Raw genomic sequence first — 23284 nt, forward strand, 5'->3', positions numbered from 1 at the left:
AAAATAAAACCTTTAATAACATATTACAATTCTGCTCCCTTAAATTGATTTACCCCCCGCTACACCGGCCGAAAAGTAAGAAAAATTAAATTCCCAAAATTCTCCCCCGAACCAGATAATAATTAAAGTGAAACATCAAAATAATCCTGAGGTCAAGCCCTATCCATAGATATGTGGGAATAAGCGTAAATCCAAAAACGCACGATAATCAGGAGCTGAAGTTCACACAGTCAACCACTTCAACCCCATCCCCTCGCTCTCTCGTCTCTGACAAACGAGAGAAGCGAAGAGAGGAAAAGTTGTCCAGAATCGCGTTTAGAGAGACGCGATCATTTCCGAGACATAAACAAATGATTAGCTAACCAAGGGCCAGCTTGTGAGAAACCACAGAAAAGAGACAATGACCGGAGTACGGCCCCAGGTCTCTTTAGGCAATCAAATCATAATTGATGTTCAGAGAACTTCACGTAAAAAGTCGATTTTTGTTAAAAGATACTATTTTATGAAATATATCCAAATTAACGCTTTTTAATGGAATAAATAATAGCAAATTTTTGATAAGGCAAAAGGAGTCCGTATTAGACACAATCTCCTACGTTATCATCATCATTATGCTAAGATAATGATGATGATAACATTCCTTACATTTTTAGATGATAACATTTTATTACAATTAAGACATTTGACTTCATAAATTTATATAAACTAAATGAAAACAAGACACAAGTTTACTGTTTTGTTCTTTACTCGGTTCTCATTTTTCTTTTCACTGTTGTTTCTAGTTTTCAAGTAGAAAACATCGAAACTATAAATGAATTACAATTTTTACTTTTATAATATACAATATCGTGTCTAGTGTTTTGTTCTCTTTTTTCGCGATTGTATACAGTTTTATATAAAAGGCAACTAGGGTTTATCTAACTATCTGATACATAATCATAGTGTTTGTGTTAATAAGAACAACATATTAATTATTCGAATATCTTAAATAACTTTATTAAACTTAGATTCATATAATTTTCATTCTATAGCGTATCAGAAAAGTACTAAAATAAATTACAAATTTTTTGTATCCAATATATTATTAACTGAATAATTTATGTCGGTCCAATTCATACCATATGGCTAGTATATTGTTAACAGTTTATTTTACGTAAAATTAAATATGAAAAATGATTAATGTGGTAAATGAATAAAATGCAATAAATAACAAAAATAGTATTAATGTAAAGCAAATTTAATAAAAATAATCGTAATACATTTTATTGTTATGACTTTCATCTACAAAAATATGAAATATAATTAATGAGTACAGTAATGTTGAATAAAAGTACAATTGTTTCGATACAGTTTCTAAATAAATTCGTCCAGATTATATGATATAGGCTTGTGTTTATATTGATATACTGTATTTGAAACAAAAATTACCCAAACGTACTATTCATCTTAGTTAATATCTTACAACATTAGTCTTTTTTCTACACGCATTCTTATACCCGGTATTGGGGTCAACATAACTGCGTATGAAGTAACGATTTTGTCCTGAGGATCCAAAGAGTAGACTTTAAAATTTCGAAGAACATTTGCCAAAACTATTTTCATTTCAATCATGGCAAGTTTACTTCCTGTAAATAAATTATTTTAATGACATAATTCTTTGTTTTTGTATTTATTCACTAATCGCTTACCGAGACAATTTCGTGGGCCGGCAGAAAATGACAGAAATGCGTAAGGATGAAGATTTTTATAGTTTTCAGGTAGAAAACGGTCTGGATCGAACACTTCGGGATTTTCGTAAACAGAAGGATTATGATGAATACCATAGATACTTATGACAAGAGTCGAATTTGCAGACAACACGTAATTACCTATTTCAATGAAAACGATTTAATGAATCAAGTCAATAACTAATATAAAATCTTATTATTGAAAAACAAATTTCGTAATATCAAAAATTACCTATTCTCATTTCCGAAGGATTTTTTCTTGCAATAAAAGGAGCAGGAGGATAAATTCTCATCGACTCCTAAAAATTGTAATATATGACACTATTCTTTGAGTGTGTTGAAAGAAATTAAAAATTTACTTAAACTATATCACGGCTTTATCAGAATCAAATTAAAAATTTACCTTAATTATGCATTCTAAGTACATCATTTTTGTCAGATCATCAATTGTTATATCTCTATTCATATCGTTTTCGAAAATCTCATGCAATTCTATATACACTTTTTCTTGTATTTCATGGAATCTTCCCAGCAAATAAAGAGTCCATGACATAGCGTAGGCAGTTGTATCGTGACCCTGATATTAAAATACGTTGAAATAAAATGTAACATTTCTTTCTATATAGTGTGAAGTACATTTTCAGTAAAATAAATATAATAAACTTGTAAAATTATGATATGGCATGCATAAATACCGCGTTTATGTGATATTATTTTACACTTTTCAACCATATTTCTTGCAGCAAGTCATTGCCACGCATCTACTGGGTAAATTTAAAAAGCAAGTTTGAAGCTTCCAAATTGGATACAAAGGTATACAATGAAACACAACATCCCCGACGTACATAATTTATATTTTTGTTAATTGTTGTACATTTATATCTGGCAACAGTTGAAAAGTGGCTAGTAGTCAGACTTTCTTCTGATTGTAAAGTTGTAAATAAGTTCTGTTAGTTATTAAAGTTAAGTATTAAAAGAATAAAACAAAAGAAAAGGTAATGCTTTATTTTTTGTCTTAACATGGTAGCAGAGCGTGGTTGAGAAAACAAGAAGTGAAAAGGGTTAAATTAGTTTAAGAAAATAAAAAAAGAGCACACGGTAGCAAAGAACAGTGACATTAATATACCAATATTTGATGGAGCAGACTATATTAAGTGGAAATTACGTATGTTTAAAAAGTATAAAGATGTAGCAATGAGGGCTAAAATTAAGATTGATGATGACGAATGGGACAAACGAGATATCCAGGCGACTAATTATATCTATAGCGGAATGACTAACAAACAGCTAGAATACATAAGCGAACTTGATATAGCTTACGAAATTATCCAAAAGTTTGATAAGATGTATGTAAAAAAGTCAACAGCTCTGCAAATTGTGTGCCGACTTAACCTTGAAAGTATCGAATTGAAAAATTATCCAGATGTATGCTTATTCTTGGACGCGTTTGAAAAGGCTGTGAACGAATTAAAGCATGCACGTGCAATGATATCAGAACAAGAAAATCAAACTACATGTTAAAACTGCTACCACAGATGTATAGTCATATTGGTGATTTAATACATGTTTTACCAAAAAAGGAAAGAACTGTTGACTATTTGAAAAGCAAAGTAAAGTTAAAAAGTGCAGAGGAAAATTCTAATGAAGGGTCAAAAGATAGATCAAATGTATTTCGAGCTGAAGCCAGGTCATCATTTCAGAATAAGTTGAAATGTTTCAGCTGTGGAAAACCTGGTCATTTAAAAAGAAATTGTCGTTTTGAAATTGAAAATCGTAGTCGAAGTCGTGGTTTATCTGTTTATCGAGGACGTGGATTGTTCAATGCCAGAAACTTTCAGAGAAAACGAGGAAATTATCATCAAAACATACACGAATATCAAGGAAATAGTTTTCAGACTACCATTGCAAATAATACTTATACACCAAGTAAAAAGGAAAAGTCAAAGAAAGATGAAATAGAATGGTTACTTGATAGTAAGTGCACAGATCATATCATTAACACTGATGAGTATTTTGAAACCTCTGAGACATTGAAGAAACCTATAAAAGTAAAAGTTGGTGATGGAAGAATATTAGAAGCTACAAAAGTTGGCAATATTAAAACTCGTTTCCCAGTTTATGGACAAAAGTCTGAGGTTACGTTGGAAAATGTCTTTTTTGTAAAAGATATGAAGGCAAACTTGTTGAGTTAGTCGAGGATCACAGTTAAACATTCAATTGTTTCAAGAGGAAAATTAAAAAAAATATACAACCCATATGGAAAGGTGATAGCTGTTGCAATCAAAGAGGATAAACTATATAAAATGAAAAGTTATATCAATGAAAGAAAATCACAAGCGAACATGAGTAAAAGCAATATGACTATATAAGAAAAATTACATAGAACACTGGGACATATCAATTTTAACAACTTGAAAATAATGTGTAAAAATGAATAACTAGACGCACTACCTAGTGAGATCGAACCAGAATATTTATAGTGTGCTACATGTATTGAAAACAAAATGCATAACTTACCATTTCATAATAACAGGAGAAGAGCAGAAGACATATTAGAGATTGTACATACAGATTTAAATGGACCACATCAAACTACAGGAAATCTTGGAGAAAAATATTTCTTAAATTTCATAGATGATTATAGCAAACTAGTTAAAGTTTATTGTATCCAGACAAAAAATAAGTATATGAATGCTTAGTTCAGCATGTTAATAAAGTTCAAAACTTCACTAGAAAGATGATAAAGGAACTGCGATGTGACAATGGGAAGGAGTATATGAATGCAAGAATTTTTAAGTTTGCAAAGGAGAAGGGAATTATAATAAAACCTTGTCCAGCATATGTGCATGAGCTAAGTGGAACAGCGGAAATATACAATCGATCATTAATTAATTAATGGATATGGGGAGATGTCTTTTATCAGAAGCAAAAATTGAAAGAAGATTTTGGCTAGAGTAATTAAAACAGCTGCATATCTTAAAAACAGAACTTTAACTAATACAATTGAGAGAAAAACGCCTTAAAAAATATTTTTCGAAAGGAAGCCATCAGTAAAAAATTTAAAATTATATGGAAATAAAGTATTTGTAAGAATCCCAGAAGAAAAACGAAAATCTAAATGGGACAAGAAAGCAGAGGTTGGAATTTTGATTGGATATACAGATACTGGATATACAGTATTGATGAATAACAGAGTTATATTGGCTAGATATTGTGACATAATAGAAGAGATTGTAACCTTGTGTGGATTTGAAAATGAGAAAGAGGAAAGAAAAAAGATAAAGAAGAAAGACAAAAGGATTCAGATCAAGCAAAGGAAAAGGAAGGAGAAGATTCTACTAGTTCAAACCAGCAAGAAAAGGATATGACAAAAGACTTGGAAAAAGACAATACACATAAAGAAAATAGTAATGATGAGATAAAAGAGGATGAAGCAAAAATGAAATGAAAAAGATCAAAAAGACAAATTAAACATCCACTCCGCTTTGATGAAGAATTTGGTTATTACAGTATAAGTGTAAATTACTGTGATGCTACTGTTCCAGAAAATTTTCAGGAGGCGATGACAAGTGATGATTCAAAGAAATGGAAAGCAGCAATGAATTCCGAGATGGACGTCTTGTGATAAACAACACATGGACACTTGTAAGCAAGCCTCCTAAAGACAAAAGGGTAATTGATGTGAAGTGGAAATACAGAAAGAAGAGTGAAAGTGAATATAAAGCCAGATTAGTGATAAGAGGTTTTCAACAAACTGATTGTATTGATGACATTTATTCTCCTGTTGCTAAAATGCCGACTTTAAAGTTGTTACTATCTTACTGCTGTAAAAATTCTTTAAATATTCATCAAATGGATGTAGAAACAGTATTTCTAAATGGTAAAGTTTTGTCTGAAGTTTATGTAAATCAGCCAATTGGTTATGAAGATGGTACTGATAGAGTTTAGAAATTGAATAAGTCATTATATGGATTAAGAGAAAGTCCTCGTGCATGGTATGAATGTTTTAATGACTTTCTGACTACTCTTGATTTTTACAGGAGTAAATATGATTATTGCCTGTGTGTTAAAAAAGAGAATGATTTGATAATTTACATTTTATTATTTGTTGATGACCTTTTGGTTTGTTGTAAAGATAAACAAGTTATTGTTGACATTAAAAACAAGTTATCTAACAAGTTTAGAATGAATGATTTAGGTAGAGTAAAAAACTACATTGGTATTGATATTTAATATGAATATGAACAAGATAATATTTTAACCTTAAGTCAGAAATCTTATATTGAGTCTTTAGCTAAACGTTATAATATTGAAAATTCAAAATTGTATAAAACACCTATGGAAATAAATTTAAAACTGGAAAACTCTAATGTAAATGAGGATGTAAAGTATAAAAAATTGATAGGTGCACTTCTGTTCATTAACTCTGGTATTAGACCAGATATCTTTCAGTGTAAATTATCTGAGCCGATTTCAAAATTGTTATGATAAAAAACACTTTAAATATGCTTTGCGAGTCCTGAAGTAGTTGTATTTGACAAAAGACCTTAAATTAAAATATTATAAGAATAATAATACTGATATCTTAGATTGTTCTGTGAATTCTGACTGGGCAGGAGATACTCTAGACAAGAAATCTACCACAGGATTCATAATTAGATTGTTTGGAAATGTAATCATTTGGAAATCCAAAAAACAGAATAGTGTAACAAAGTCTTCTACATTAGCCGAGTATATTGCATTATCAGAAGCTGTAACAGAAATAAATTTTTTAATTTGTCTAATAAATGAGGTTTTAATTAAAGTTTGTAAACCAATTAAGGTATATAAAGACAACTCAGGTGTAGTAGCCATTGCTAAATATGGAAACTTTACAAAAAACTGAAAACATATTATCATTTTGTGCATGAGAATGTTAAGAAAGGAAAAGTTGAAGTTGTAAAAATAGTCAGAAAATAATATTGCTGATATTTTTACAAAGGCATTAGGAAATGTCAAATTCATTGAATATAGAGAGATGCTAAATGTAAAAGAATAGAATATAAAATGTGTGACATTAAGATAAGTTGTTAATAGAGCTGTCAGGTTAGATGTTACTTTTCTTGTATTTAACATTTTTCATTTTTTTGTGTTACAATATAAATGTAAGGAGGCGTGTTAATTATTGTACATTTATATTGTTAATTATTGTACATTTATATTGTTAACTATTGTACATTTATATTGTTAATTATTATATATTTATATCTGGCAACACTTGAAAAGTGGCTAGTCGTCAGAGTTTCGTCTGGTTGTAAAGTTGTAAATAAGTTCTGTTAGTTATTAAAGTTAAGTATTAAAAGAATAAAACAAAAGAAAAGGCAATGCTTTATTTTTTGTCTTAACAATTTTAGCTTCAAAAGGTTACTTACACCAATATAAAAGTAGATTATCATCAATGCCTAAATATTATGAGGGACTAGCTGGGGGTAGCGAATTCTATGTTTGAAGAACTGCGCTTTATGTGGCCAATTCGGGTCTCGTTGAACCTCCGATGAACTGCGCGAAAAGGCGAGAAATCTACCCCTTTATATTGGGACGGCTGAACAACTGTCTCAGCGTCATAGGACAGTGAGTAGATTTTAGTCAGCCTAGAAATAAAGTTTGTTTCCTCCCTTTTTCGGAAACAAAAACTATACATCCTTTTTGTGAAAATTTTCAAAGAAATAAAATATTTTGTTATAATATTTTAAAATAATTAATTTCCTAATTTTTGTATCTCAGAATGTAGGATAATACTGGGCCCGTATTCACGAAAATGTTATTTTCAATTCTTGAGACATACTTTAATATAACAAAATGACAAAATATTAATGATCTGATTTCGAAAGTATACTAACTCCTTCAATAACAAAATAGTCCAGGAAATTTCAAATGGCGCAAATTGTTTCCGACATGAGTCTCGATGATAAAATGGAAGAGACAAAAAAAGGCGCATTTCACTTTTTCAGAAATAGGCATCGATGGATTAAGTCGAAAAAAAATTATTACTAATAGAAGGGAAGATGTTTTTACGTATTTCAACAACAAAAAAATTAAGAATCAACGGATCAATGATATCAAAAATAATGGCAGAAATAGGCATATCTGAAGAAGATATCCGGAATAGGAAATAGTTTAGAAATAAAATAAAGAACTTCAAAGGCTTTCAGGAAAAGCAAAATAACAGACGTGGAAGACTCTTCACTCGAGAGCAAAGACAACAGAAGAGCGAGAGAATGAAGAAGTATTGAGAAAAAAAGGAATAAGAACAAAAAGAAGGGAAGAAAAAAAAGCAAGTCATAATTAGTTTTTTGTACGTGGTCCAAATATGGGCTGAATCAACACGAGAAGAAAAAGAAGGGAATATGGATCCAACTGTTACTTTTAGCGGAAAATGTAATTAATGAGATTAGGCCTAATTTACAAAGCAGTAAAAGTGTTAGTAATGTACTGTACCTGTAGTGTACGTAGAGGAATAGATGGAATTCGACTTAAATGGAAAGAGATTACAAAAGCGTTTCAAAGAAAGAAGGTTAATAAAATTTGTAAAAAATTCATTCTAACAATTCTGTTTATAATTTTAACGTGGCTAAAAATATATAATGCTATACATGTACGCCTTTGCAAACGAAGTTTCAGTTCCTCAAACAAAAAATTCTTTTTCGCCACATTCGATAATAGTCAGGTTGAGGCCGAATTTTTTAACACGAAACGTGTACGTCATACGTTCAGTGCCGCTTTCCTGTAAGCCTAGAAGTCTGACAATGGCGTTTGGAAAGTCAGTGGAGTCATTCCGAACACCATTGTCAAAATTCTAGGCTTACAGGAAAGCGGCACTGAACGTCCGACGTACACGTTTCGTGTTAAAAAATTCGGCTTCAACATTGCTAATATCAGATTAATTTTATGAACAAAATGTCTTCGATCGATGCACGAAATAAACGTTAAATTAGTCGGTCGAAACAGCTAAATACTCATTGGACAGCTTGAATTGTCATGACTTACGACAACTCACTACATGTCGTATATTTACGACGTTTTAAATTATTCAATTATTATGGACTTGAGTTATTCCGGTTTACAAAATTTTTCGGACATCATTTCAAATATTACTTGCATTGAATACTTTAAATAGCGTTTATAAAAGAAATTTAATAAACTATTATAATATTCGAAAAATTAATTTCGTAACAGATAATAACCCACAGAACTCAGTTACAAATTTACAAACTACTATTTTACATAATCATTAGTGAAAACGGCATTTGATATGGACCAGATATGAAGTCAAAAGAGTAAGGTACGACTATCCTTTTTCATCCGATTTTTCCGCCTTAATTGTATATAATAATCTGCTTTGGAATGTTTAAAAAATCTCTGTTAGATACATATTTTTAATTCGTCAAAATTACACCTTTCCTGTATCTATGTATATAAATATAGAAAATATATAGTAATTAATAAACATTTTTTTATGTACACAAAACTTCTTCCTGTTATATTTCATACACTAAAAATATAAAAGGACGAAATTCAAATTTTAAGACGACAAATTTTTAGATGTTAAAAAATTATAAAATAATCCGAAATTACAAACATTATTTACTATAATAATTATTAATAATTCTAAATAAAATGTAATGATTCACATACCTCTTCAATTAAATATAACTTCTAATTACAAGAAAGTAATTATGATTATTGTTGAAATATGTTATACACAGTACTTTAATTATAATATTTTAATACGTTTATCGAAAAACATTAGTTTACTTCAGAATATCAAAAATAATCTTTCTGAATTACAAGCTTGTACTATTATATAATTATTTCCGATTAGTCCTTTAGTAAATTATTCCTACCGCAAAAATAGCGCCTTCCATGTCTCTGATAACGTCTTCTTCCGACATTAAACCTTGTTTGACATGAAGATCCAACAAAGAATCGATAATACGGTGTTTTGTTTTCATCTTTGGTTCTTTTTCACGTCGTGTTTCTTTGTTTAAGGAATTTTGCTGCTGCATTTTCTTTACAAAGTTTTCTTTTCTTCTCTTGAACACCTACGCATTAAATTAAACCATTAATTACTTAAATCACAACACAAAATTCTATCCATAAGTTGAGTTTACCTTTTCGTCGAAACGATGAATTATTTCAACATCCCTCTTGTAATTTCTTCCTATTTTACTCACGAAGAAAATTGGAGAAAACCAGTACATTGGATTTAATACCCATTCAGGAAAATATTTCAGAATTCTAAATTTTAATATAAATTTATTAATATATCAAAAAATAATTAATGCAAATTTAAAACTTGAATAAAAAGTAGAAATAAAGTACTGACAACTATTAAATCTACATAAATTATAACATTATATTTCGTGTGAAAAACGTAATAGAAATTTTTAAAATTAAAATAATTTAAAATATATAAGGTTTACTTTAAGTCATAAATTTGTGTAGCAGTTTTTTTTTTTAAAAAATGCAAGGAAACTTTTCAGTTATTTCATATTGTAATTAATTCTTCTCAAGGATTATTAGAAATAAGCTGCTCGACTGTATATTTTCATATATCGATTGGATATTTCGACGTTATGTTTTCGCTATCGTCAAGATTTCTCCTATAGCATTGAGGCAACGGGAGAAAAATACAAAAATAGATAAATACTAGTCATTTATTATTACAGCAGTATGCATTTCAGAAACTTGATCTGTCACACTTTTGTCCTTACTGTTACAAATTGTCTTTCGTGTGTATAAAATACATAAAGTTTACTTTTCAAATATTATAGCCGAATTAAATGGATTTTAAAATCTTTAATACATACTTATTTAATACGTTTCATTCCTTAGAAATGTAATTCCCTTTATATTTCTTCCTACACATTGTTCTAAAAACTCTAGTGTATAGCAATAACACTTCATTTATAACTTACAAACTTTTAATATTGTATTAATTGATCAACAATCAAAGTTTAGAATGTTTCTTTTATCTTCTACTGAAGTTGACTCGAACATTTTTAAAATTTCATCAGATATAAACTAACTTTATATTATTCAACATAAATATTACATTTGTAAATATCATTTGAAAAATGAAGAAATATATCTGGAAATAATTTTTTTTTTACCTGTGTATTGCAGACACATATTCTTGATCGTTTGTGGTCTGAGAATGTAGAGAAACTCCTAGTGCTATGTCTACATACAAATAAATCGATATTATTGTTTTAAATAAACAAATATAAGCCGTTTGAAAATGATATTCAACTTCTGGAAGGCACCACAGGAAAGACTAATTTCACCTAAAAGGAAAACAGTACTGGACGAAACAGTACTGTTTCCATTTAGGCTATAATCAGCTTTCATTCTAACTACTGTCACCAGACAGGGACAGTTAATTAATAAAAATAGCAGCTACTCCAAAAGGGAAGTCGTCCTGTGTGTCAGAATCTTACGCAATTAAGTCCGTAATTACCGTGAAACGTGTAAATGTTAAAAAGAACCGTTTGAATTTCTGCCTCCATTCATTGTTGGTTTCGCTGAGGGAAGTTCAGTAGCTTATTTATCTTACAGTGACATACAATGAAGAGCTATTGAATTAGAGAAACCTGCTAAGTAGCGTGTAGCACCAGCTTTCGCCTTCATGACGGCTGCAATTCATCTTGTCATGGATTACACAAGAGACTGGAGGCGATGGGAAGCCATACGTATCCACGTGTTTTGAATAATTTTCCACAAATCACGAAGATTAGATGGAAGGTGGTCAGAGCCGTGAACATCTCTCTCAATTGTATCTTAGATGTGCGCGATTAAATTAAGGTCAGGTGACAGTGATGGCCCGAAAAACATGTGCAGGACTGCGGGATTTTCATCCAACCATTCCGATACAATTCAGGAGCAATGACACGGTGCATTGTCTAATTGAAAGACAATCTCTGTAGTGGGCTGTCGAGAACGAATAAACGGGAGCAGATGGTCAAGAATATCATGGTAATGTTCACCTGTCAGCGACGTTGTCACGCGTACCAGTGGTCCCATTTCAGTCCATGTGAACAGTTTCCACACAAAAATGCCACCTCCGCCAGCTTGAAGAGTCCCCGCTGGAAGGAAAAATCTGTCGCTTCATATGGTTTACTACGTACAAGCGCTCTGCCATTGGCATGTACCAAAGTGAATCTCGACTCGTCACTCCAGGAAACACTTTCCCACATCTCAACGGTCAATTTGTGATGTTCTTGTGCCTGTGCTAACCATTGCGCCCTGTTTAGTGCAGTCAGCAGAGGGACTGTCTTAGGATGATGACTCCTGTACCCCATTCAGTGGGGATAATTTTGTATGGTGTGGCAGCTTACACCTTGCTGTGCACTAGCGTTAAATCGACAGGTGAGCTGTTGCACTGTGTTTTGTCTATCCACTGTTACAATGCGGGCTAAGCACCACTGACCTCTCCCATCCACACGCTCTTGTCCGCGGCATTTGACCCTGGCAGCGATAGTTTTACTGGAATTGACGTATTCACGTTACACCCTAGACACACTAGTGCATGAAAATCCCAATATTTCCACTACTTCCGAAATGGAATAACCCATTCGTCGGGCTCCCCGACGATTTGTCCATGAATAAATGCACTTTGATTTTTACTCTTTCCGATTTTGCTTCTATTACTGATACCGATAACAGCACTCCTTAGCTTGTCAAACTGCTGCTTACCTCATCTGCAAATCAGTTTCATGCTTACGCACAACTCAAACTTTGCATAACGCCAGCTATCCCTAATTCAATTGCTTTTCAGTATATATATGTATATATATATATAACTTGAAAAAAGTATGAAATGAATTTTACGAAAATAATAATATATTATTTTTTAAAAAATTCATTTATTTTTTTATTGTATATTGTTTTCGTATGAACGAATTGTTATTTATAATTCTTAATTAAATATTTTATATTAGAAAGTAATACCTGCAATTATATCAAGAGTGCAATATTTCATCCATTCCAGGATATCGAATATTTCATTTTCCTGCAAATGTTTGAGTTTTTGCACTAAGACGTTTGAATGCTCCATAAATATATCTTGATCATCTTTTACATTCCAAAGATGAAAATGTGGAGCTAAATATTTTCTTCTTTTTCTCCAATTATCGTCAGAACTTTATTTAATTAAATTCAGAAAACTTTAAACAACGATAATTTTACCAAATATTTAATAATGCATTACCTGTAAAAAAGACTGTTGTCTCCTAGAAGTGGCTTGAAGAAATCATAAATAGAATCCTTATTGATTAAACTGTTCCTACGTAACACTTCCTGTAAAACGTTATACTGTATATTTCTATTTATAATGAATATATTACATAAATATTACCTTTGCAGATTCTGGATGTAACAAAAGAATTAACTTATGTCCAAATATGTTAATACAAGCAACTTTCTCGTTTGGAAATAGCGTAGAGAGTCCAGTAAATACGTTTAAACTTACTAAAAAGATACAAAAAATATTTATGTATTTATAAACAGTCAAATTACCCAATAAAATATCAATGACATACCTATGCCTATGTGAGAATTATGATGTTTCTTGTTACGTTGACAGAATAAAATGTTCTTCAAAACTGGTAATAAAGACATGGACGGAATATTTATTTTCAGCTCCTGACTATTATCTTTATTATCTGAAAAATTAATATCTGTTATAAAAATTAAAAACAAATTGTAACCAGCAATTCTTTATTTTGACATCGTCAGAATGTCTAGCTGCAATTTTTTTTAATATACTCTCCGCCTCAAATTAGTAGTGAGTTAATACAGTGCTCCACAACAGTATACAACCGTTCAAAAAATTGTTCTTTTGTGGTCAGAACATACACTAACAGAGAGAAGCAGATGTTTTTACGCGTAATTCAGTACTTAACTTATAAAAACATAATCTTATGAAACTAAAATGTTTCTGACAACGGAATAGCCAGTAAGTCAATTTACATACTGCCACATAAATATAGAACCGCCATCTTTTTCGCGTAAAAGATTTGAAGCGTAAAAGTATTTGCTTCCATCATCCCTCATAATACTAATTTAACAGACTCTAAGAAAAGATAAATTGTTGCTTTGAGTAGCACTGGATTAAGTCATCACGCAGTAGCAAACTGCTTCAAGTGTTTTAAAAAGGTCGTTCAGCATCATTTGTCAAATCCTGCAAATTATTGACCAAAGTGTAAAAGTGGATGTCCTTGAATACTTATCCTTCCTGATTGCAGATGCAGTTTTTAATTCCAGTGTCCACGCCTAAAATTTAAAACTATTTGAATATTCAAGTACATTAAAAAACCATTAGAAGGGTTTTACACAGCAACAACCACATTGTTCAGCCGAGAATGAGAAGTGACCGCGCTCGTAAGCCTTAGCATAAAGCTGCCTGACTCAGTTTTGCTAGGAAAAACATGGCCACTCGATGAAATAAGGATGTTTTTTTGTTTAGACCTATCGTGCTAACACTAGAAATAACAGCTATTTTGTCAAATAAATAATTTTTTCAGACGAAAAAAAAATTAATTTGGCTGGGCCAGATAGTCTAGCGTTTCACTGGCATGATTTACAAAAAGCGCCCAAGTAATTTTGCGAAGGAACTTCCCTGATGTGAAGTATTATGGTTTGGGGTGCTTATTCTGCATTGAAAAAATTGGATTTGGTATTCGTTACCTGTGGCATAAACAGTGCCAACTATCAACAACTTCTGGAGAACAATTTGCTGCCATTCATGCCAATTCCTCTTATATTTTAACAGGACAATGCATCTATGCATGTATCACGAGATACGAAAAATTGGTTCGAAAATGAACGAATTAACTAGCTTATTCTCCTGATTGAAACCTTAAAAAAACGTTTTGGATCTTGGTTAACTGAGTTTATGACCAAAATTATCAGTATATCGACGCTGATCACAAAACAAACAACTGTCACTGCTTGGAACTCACTTAAGGCATCGATCATAAAAAAACCTTGTTGATAGTATGTCAAATTGCATTTTCGACGTTATCTGTAACGGAAGTGAGCAAATAAATTACTGAATTAAGCTATTTCGTAGTATATATTTGTTTTTTAATTTATTTACTAGTCAATTCTATACTTTTTTTGATGCTTAAAAACAGTTTTTTTACAATTTCTGCTCTTTTCTGCAATAAAGACAACAATGAGTTTTGACAAAGTATGTTTTCATAAATTCTGAACAATATAAGAAAGTAGCTACATCATACGTGTAATTCTTAACCATCGTATAGTAAATTTGCAACGATTTTATACTTATACTGTATTATGGAGAACCTTCTTGCACATCATAATTTTTATTAAACATTAGAGTCATGCCGGTAATCTATCTAATACTTTTCGATGGTAAATATATGAATTAAGATAACATGACTTCCTTTTTTCAACGAACGTTCCAATATTGTTTTTCACAGCCGCTTGCGCCTACGGTTTCCACGTCTGGACTTGTTTTCTATCTATCTCACTACGGTTTCCCATTTCCCTGTCTTTTGCTTGTCCCGGGTTTCCGGGGGAAAAATGTGAACTGTTTCCCCATATCTCGATATATAAATAATTATTTTTAAGTTATAAAATAAATCTTAAAATCTTATGATATAATTATTTTTCATTTTTAAGTAACTTAACTCAACCTGCAACCTCCAAAATAATAATACAGTATTAATAATAATTCTGTATAAAATATGTATTAAAAATTAAGTAACAATTTTTACAAGTAGGAAAAGTTTATTAATGTTTCTTGGGAACTGCTTACAAAAAAATGCCTTTGAATTGAATTGAAAATTTAAAAAATAAAATTAATTTAAATCAAACTTCTAAGTTTGAAAATTATTTTCCAATAATTCAATAAAACATAATACAAAATATTATTGTGAATTTTTATAATAAGATTTTAAAAAGCAAAGATGGTCGATACTCCGATCACTTAATTTGATTCTTACTTTAGTAAAGAAAAGTCCACCTACCGAGAGTGCCCTTATCGATTCGATTGATATCGGTGGAATTGTGTTTAATGCAAAGACATTTAAGAGAAGACAGATGTTATGAGCTTTATCACCCGTAGCATGGATGATTTCTAGTTCGTTTTCCACAAGCGTTACAGTATTTCTTTTGTCGTTTCTTATTCTTGATTTGTCTACCTCGGCTGCTTCAATAGCGATATAGAGCATATAGACCGATAATTCGGCAGTTTGTTTGGCTTTTTTTAATCAGATTTATAAAAAAAACTTCATATTTGATTGCGTACTTTGTATTCATTTGTATCCTTCTTCAATTTGCACAACATGGCATAATGCATTTATTGAAGCTACTGTGCAAGGTTAAAAATTAAGACAGCGCAAACACAAGTATTACAGATATTACAGGTTATGACAAGTATAGAATTTTCAGAGTCCAGTCACAAATAAACTACATATGATTATTGACAATGTATGACATGCCATAATAAGCGAAAATTTCAAAAACTAATAATGTGTTTCCCCGAAAATAAGACAGTGTCTTATATTAATTTTTGCTCTGAAAGATGCGCTTTTCAGGAGATGTCTTATTTTTTCCATGAAGAAGAATTCACATTTATTATCGACCAAAAATTTCCCAAGTCGAACTTAGACGACACTGACGTATATCCGGTTGTGTCCAACTAAACTTAGATAAAACCGACGTGAACTTACGAAGTTTTCGTGCTGGAGTGGACTTTCCACTCTCGCTTCAATTTAACCGTTTTATGATGTCGACATCGGACTCGATGACCAATAGTGCTAATTCCTCAGCACTACGCAAATGTGATGTGGCGTGATTCCTGGCCGACCAATTAGCCATCACCAGCCGTAACGTTATGCAAATCTCTGATACCCAAACCATAGTTTTATGCAAATGATGCCGTGTGGCGTGATTGTCTGCCGACCAATCAGTGGCTGTTATTTCAAAAAGCCAACGGCCACTTTCACGCATCTCTCCATGACCGTTACGAGTAAAAAAAACTTTGTTAGATCTTACTTTCGGGGTAGGCCTTATATTTAGGAATTCAGCAAAACTTATGCTAGGTCTTATTTTTAGAGGATGTTTTATTTTCGGGGAAACACGGTAAGCAGGCTTAAAATTAATAAATACAAATGTATTCTGACAGTTTATGAGTTAATTAAACCTTCTATTTGCAAAATTTCCTCAACTTTAACATAAAATAAGAAAAAACTCAATTAAGAAATTTGCGGGATTTCCTGGAGGAAAAGAATTTCTCGAGATCCTGGGATCTTGTTGCAGAAACCCTATATTTCATCCTCTTCTCGAAATTAAACAGTGACAGGCAGACAGTCAATCGACAGTGGGAATTTCTAGGCTTACAGTTATATCAAATTTCAGTTAACTATTCAGTTAAATTGCTTTCATTTTGCTATATTTGATTTATTCATACAAGCAATATACCGTATATGTTGTACAGCTGTCGTACAAATAAGTTTCGTTAACCTTTCAGAATATGCAAAAAGTATATGTTGAAGTAATTATTGGATATTTTTTAAGTCTAAAATATATTTTACTGCTAAATTCTGTTTCCTTGCAATGTAGGTATTTCAGTAAATTATAATAACTTTGTCTCTGATTGAAGCGCAGGAACGGCTTGAGATCCGTTTTAAAACATTAGGGATGCTCTAAATTTAAGCGACTTATCAAAATGCATAAGCAGTATCTTTTTATCTTTGTTCTAAAACTGCTTTAAATTACATAACAAACGTTGTGCAAGGGATAACAGGTTAAGGTGTTACAGTTTAATTAATGTACTGTACATGATTAACTTCTCGAGAACAATAAAAAAAAACTTGTGTTCAAAAAGTTTGCGTGTATATAGGTCAACGTTTTCGAATATATGTTTTAATTTCCTCTATGTACTGGTCGATGTTGAATTTGGAACTTCGGCCTTCGCATTTCCCATCATTTTATTAATTTTCTTAATATGAAAAATTTCCTTAAAATTTATGGGATCGTTACTTATCAAAACTTGCTTTTTCGATTTGTTAATTTGAACGGCAGCCACAAGGAACCTTCCCGTTTCGTTCACATACGAATACGATATCCCATATAGATAGGAAGATGCATAGCAGCACAGAAACATATTAATTTATACTTTTTTTCAATTGTTCTTAAATATAAAACGTGTCAAAATTGAAAACAGTGATAGAAATTTGTCGAAATCGACAGTATTTAATTAAAATACAATGAGCTTATATTTTCGATATGAGTTTCGCCGAGTGCAAATTGTTTAAATAATTGATTATGCTAGTTATTACACACTTAGCATTAATAATTGCATTTCTTATAAATTAAACTGTTACTTGGGTGAATCACTTCGCGGTTTGTTCGTCTGTCTACTTTCTGTTCTGTTTCTTTACGTCTGCTCGTTGGTTTCACAAACGTAACCTGTGTGGTGTCAGCATTCTGACCCAGACAAGTTTTGTTTGTCACACTTATAATATTAGCGGGTTACTTATCATTTACAGTTATTTGCTTCATACATTAAGGCTCTAATGGTGTTATAAAAACACTGTAATGTAAATAAAACGAGAAAATTTATCATATAAAAATCTTTAAAAACTTGCAGATAGCGCTAAAATTTCCTCTTTAGAAACTGTAGTTGGCGTTAACTACTTCATTTCCAACTGTCAAGTGTGGAGCAAAGGGCGTACCCAGCGAGGGGCAGGGAGAAGCAGCTGCCCTATTTACAATAATTAAAGTGTAGTAATTGACACAGCACAAACGTATATCAATTTATTAATAGTATCAGTTTGAATAGTGAACATTGTGACTAGACTAGAGCTAGGAGCCAGCTGTCGTGAAAACGTAAAACTATTTCTTTCTCGCTGCTATTGTTGCAGTCAAGTTGTTTGCTTCCCTCCAGTTTAGATCCTGGGCATTCCGCTGTGTCGAGCATTAAATTTTCACACCTTATAGTACTCAAAATTTATAAATTCTTTAAAGTTTACATTTGATTAGTAATGGACGACATTCTAAACTGCTTTTTGCATTGTTAAAATGTTGCCGTTATTGTCAGTATCAAATGTTTCGCGTTGTGCACAAATTTTAAATTCTATTTCTAACACATTTTCGGAGAAGAAATGTAATGCATATTAAAATATTAATTATTAATATTTTTTATGCAATACGCATTCGAATAAATTATATTGAAGTGTAGATTATATGATAGAAAACCCTATTTAATGTATTTCGAAATTAAAATAAACTTAATTTTTTAAATAAAAATTAATTAAATCTCATTGAAAACATATAAAAAAAATTAGTTTTCTAAACAATGCAACACAGATACACTTTTAGCGGCAATCACACGAAATACACAACGTTGAAACTCAAGCAAATAGTTGCTTAACTTTCCCAGAAACATTAATAACTGCGTTTGGCGCAATCTGTTATGATATGTTATTTCTTTAAAAACTTTTATATATTTAGTTATTATTAAATGGCAAAAAGTTCTGTATGAAAGTAAAGATAAATTTCATTAAAATAAAAAATGCTCACAACGAATAAAACCTTCACCAGATTAACAATTAAGTTAAAATATTATACCAGATATGGCATACGATTTTTTATCTTTTCATACTTTCGACCCGCAATCACCAAAATTTAACTGCATAAATTCACCTAACAGATAATCCTTCCTGCAAAATTTCAGAAACTTTTATTAATAAGCACTGCACTTATTAAGTTTGAAAAGTGTGTGGTCCTGGACAGGACCGAATCTCCAATAAAGCTTGCATAAAAATTAGTATTTTTTTAAAGAGAGGAAAAATTGTATGTTTTGAACTCGCGACATGACGTCATAACAATAGGAGAAATAGAGGAGGAGTAGGAGTTTTCAGATCGGCCATCTCCGAATGGGAGATCAGATTCAGTTCGAGTTTAATCTTTCCCGAAATATAAGTTGGAATCCTATAACAATAGTAACAGGCAAGCGACTACTTAAAGAGCTAAGACGAGGAAAAGCGACCAATGAAAGTAGGCGATCGAAGACGAAACTATTTATTCCTGGTCTTTAAGGACCCGATCCGCTCTCACTCCATAAGCGCCATAACAAAAGTTTTTTTTCCTCGAGATTTGTCATCAAAATCACCACATCCTGTTAAGTGCCGCCCCAAGAGACTGTAGAGGATCCTACAAAACTACACGCGTGTGTCAAATACAACAATCCAAAATCAAGTCGCCACTACCCCGAGTCGTACCATGGACGAACCTTTTCGACGTGGAACATCGTAACCGAAAGTTCGAGACGTTTGTCATCTCTATTCAACTAAAGTCCCTACATACGAAAACAATAATGAAAACTATAAAACATTTACTTACTTTCAGACACAAGTGAAGCTTTTCCATACGATAATATAGTTGAATCATTTCCCTTTTGTTTCTTATTTCTCCATTTCTTCATTAGTGTATAAATCAAAACAAGAAAAATAATAACTAAACTTAAAAGAATTTGAAAAGTTAACAGAAACATGATTAATATACGCTTTCCTCAGCACTTTCCAAAATGATACGTTAGTATTCCTATCTATGTGTATAATACTATTAAAAGAATAAGCATCGACAAATGCCAATAAGAAAGAGAGTTTGATGACACGTGATACGTAGTCTGCCAATCACAGAAGTGAAATATCACATTACAGCAACCAGAAAGCTGCTATTAGTTTTCTCGCTTTTCGAAGATTTATTCGAGGATTTTAAGTGCTTAAAGTACATTTTTATTTAACGCTGTTAATCTCCAGCAGTGGATGAACAATTAAAATATTTAACACCTGTAATCACCAGTAATGCCATCAAAGTGAAACAGTAACTTTTTTGTTTTATTATATGACAGTACTGCTGGTCACGACAGAAAATAGCTCAAATTTTTAATACCTCCATCGTATATTTAAATATATTCAAAACTTTATAATTCTCTGCTGACTTAAAGGCTTTTAAAATTCATTTAAAATTCTACTGGCTGATTATGATGAATGAAAAGTAAATATTGTTTATATTAAATCTTTTTTGTTATAATTTATATCTTAATTGTTTTGGCAAGATTTAAATATTCATAAAAAAGTATTTACGAATAAAAAAGTACTGACAAAAAATTATTTTAAATTAACATCGTGTGTACAGTACGCGCGAATATTTAAAATAAAAAATTTATAAGATATTAAAAAAGTCTTTAATTATAAAAATTACTGAACAAATTAAAACTTTAAATTCTGACAGGTAAAATATAATCGCACAGTATTAAAACCGGTTTGGGCAAACTGTCACTTTCCTGAGTAAACATTATTTTCACCTTTAATAACTATGAGTATAACAGTAATTAAGTCGATATTTAATAAACTTTAACCTGTCTGAAAATACAGGCAGAATAGAACGATTTATAAAGCACCTTTAAATATGCTATAAAGTAAGTAAATTTGTAAATATATAAAGTAGAAAATTCAGAAAAATGATTATAACTCAGTGGAAAATTTCATTACTGTTGATTGATCTTTGTCTTTAGTAAAGTAGAAATTTAAATATGAAAGGCACGAATAAATTCGTGGAAATCACAGAAATATAAGAAACTGATAAAAGGTTAATTGCACAATAATTATCTTCATTTTCTTAATTTTCCTTGATCGTTTTGATAGATTTCTAATCATGTAAGAAATTCCTATTGAAATGGACAACCTTGATTTAAGCTTTCCTTTTAAAATAACAAAAGTTCGATGCGAAAGTTTCCTCGCAATAAGTCTGAATTATACTTTTAAACAATACAGGAATTACGATAAATATTCCACCTCAATTATATACAAAGCGAATTTTTTAAAAATCAGATTAGAAAATTCTAATATGAACAATTATTTAGTTTCAACATATTTTATTTTAAATCTTATTTGCTTTTTAGTAACGAACATCTTTGTTTAATTACTTTAATAAATTAACTAATTTTGAAAATTCTTTATAGAAAAATTTCTTTCAAAATGTGATTGACAAATTTACACACAAAAAATATGTAGAAAAGTCTAAAATATTTCGAGTTTTTCCATGTCGAACAGCCAGGAACAACAGTCATCCATTACAGAAATGCCCTTTTGTTAGATGCCACGCCTCTGCAAAACTATTGAAAGCTAGATAATATAGGAGGTGTGGCGTAAAGAGTGGATAATCTGTTAACCACGTATAGGGGACATCATGACTGTTCAGAAAATTAAACATTGTGTTTAGTAAAAATGTCATACTTTTCGAGAATTCCACCCATATCAATCGAATCGATAAGGGCACTCTCGGTAGAAGGACTTTTCTTTAGTAAAATAAGAATCAAATTGAGCGATCAGAGTATCGACTATCTCAGCTTTTTACAATCTTATTACAAAATTTACAATAATATTTTGTATTATGTTTTATTTAAATCACGAAAATTACTTTCTTTACTTAGAAGTACAATTTAAGTTAATTTTTTAAAATTTTCAACTCAGTTCAAGGCATTTTTATCGTAAGCAGTTTCGAACAACGTTTAATAAACTTTTTTTATTTGTAAAAATTTTTACGTAAGTCAAAAAAAATTTTAATACATATTTTACACAGAATTATCAATACTGTATTATTATTTTGGAGGTTGCAGGATGTATTAAGTTACTTTATAATGAAAAATGATTATATCGTACGATTTTAAAATTTATTTTATATTTTAAAAATAATTAATTATATTCCGGGAAACAGCTCACTTTTTTCCCGGAATTTTGGGACAAGGAAAAGACCGGAAAATGGGAAACCCTAGTGAGATAGATAGGAGACAAGACCAGACTTGAAATTCGTAGGCACAGGCGGCTTTGAAAAACAATATTGGAACGTTCTTTGTAAACAGGAATTCATATTATTACTCTCGAAAAGTATTAGATAGATGACCGGCACGACTCTAATGTTTAATTGAAGCAGGATATCGAAAAGCAGCCTCGAGTGAAGAGGTCGTTCTCTTATATTGACAATAAGACAACCAATCGGGTTTGTTTTCACTGCGGTCATATTGTTGTTAAATTTACATTTACTAGAAACTAAACATTCACTGATTTAAAGGAAGTCGAGGCATAAACTGATAAATTTACCTTTCTTTCTAAGGTGCGTCTGAAAAGTTCGGTTAATAATCCCATAGTTCAATAACCGAGCTGATTAAGATGTTGCGCTTACGCAGTGGTAGTGAGAGAGTTGCCAGCTAGTGGCCCCTAGCATCGAAATCACGACTATTAAACGGAAGTGCGCGCAACAAACGATGCAACACGGTCAGTGTGAGGAGTGTCGCTGCGAAATGGAGCAACGCGTGAACATCAAGTTTTGCTTCAGATTAGGCGAAACGGCGACGGAGACATGAAATGTTAGTGAAAGTGTATGGTGTGAGTAATATATAAGAAACTTGCCAACGCAATTATGCTTACTAGAATTAGTTTGCATTTTTTAATGTAACATTTTAAACAAATCTGATGGTAACA

General features: G+C 31.2%; 1 protein-coding gene and 1 pseudogene across 1 annotated transcript; both read right to left on the reverse strand.

Moving 5' to 3' along the window:
• Window positions 1-16025, reverse strand: part of LOC111627632 — a 47912-nt pseudogene extending 31887 nt beyond the window's left edge.
• On the reverse strand, window positions 1372-20224 carry LOC111627631 (cytochrome P450 4C1-like). The gene is made up of 11 exons (XM_023371215.1): window positions 20142-20224; window positions 13307-13429; window positions 13123-13235; window positions 12976-13064; window positions 10880-10949; window positions 9878-10004; window positions 9611-9808; window positions 2131-2304; window positions 1960-2026; window positions 1689-1868; window positions 1372-1625 (listed from the first exon to the last, which is right to left on the reverse strand). Exons 6-11 carry the CDS (start codon window positions 9965-9967, stop codon window positions 1459-1461), a joined length of 876 nt encoding a protein of 291 aa, XP_023226983.1. The 5' UTR covers window positions 9968-10004; window positions 10880-10949; window positions 12976-13064; window positions 13123-13235; window positions 13307-13429; window positions 20142-20224; the 3' UTR covers window positions 1372-1458.
• Window positions 20225-23284: the final 3060 nt, after the last annotated feature.

Source organism: Centruroides sculpturatus, unplaced genomic scaffold (assembly GCF_000671375.1).
Source record: "Centruroides sculpturatus isolate CEXI.00-Female unplaced genomic scaffold, Cexi_2.0 scaffold461, whole genome shotgun sequence".
Classification (NCBI taxonomy): Eukaryota; Metazoa; Arthropoda; class Arachnida; order Scorpiones; family Buthidae; genus Centruroides; species Centruroides sculpturatus.

Coding starts and splice junctions, on each gene's coding strand:
- LOC111627631 (XM_023371215.1), bottom strand. CDS start 9,967: ATGTACTGGTTTTCTCCAATTTTCTTCGTGAGTAAAATAGGAAGAAAT. Junction 1,869..1,959: donor TCCTTCGGAAATGAGAATAG/GTAATTTTTGAT, acceptor TCATTGAAATAG/GTAATTACGTGTTGTCTGCA. Junction 1,626..1,688: donor CGGCCCACGAAATTGTCTCG/GTAAGCGATTAG, acceptor ATTTATTTACAG/GAAGTAAACTTGCCATGATT.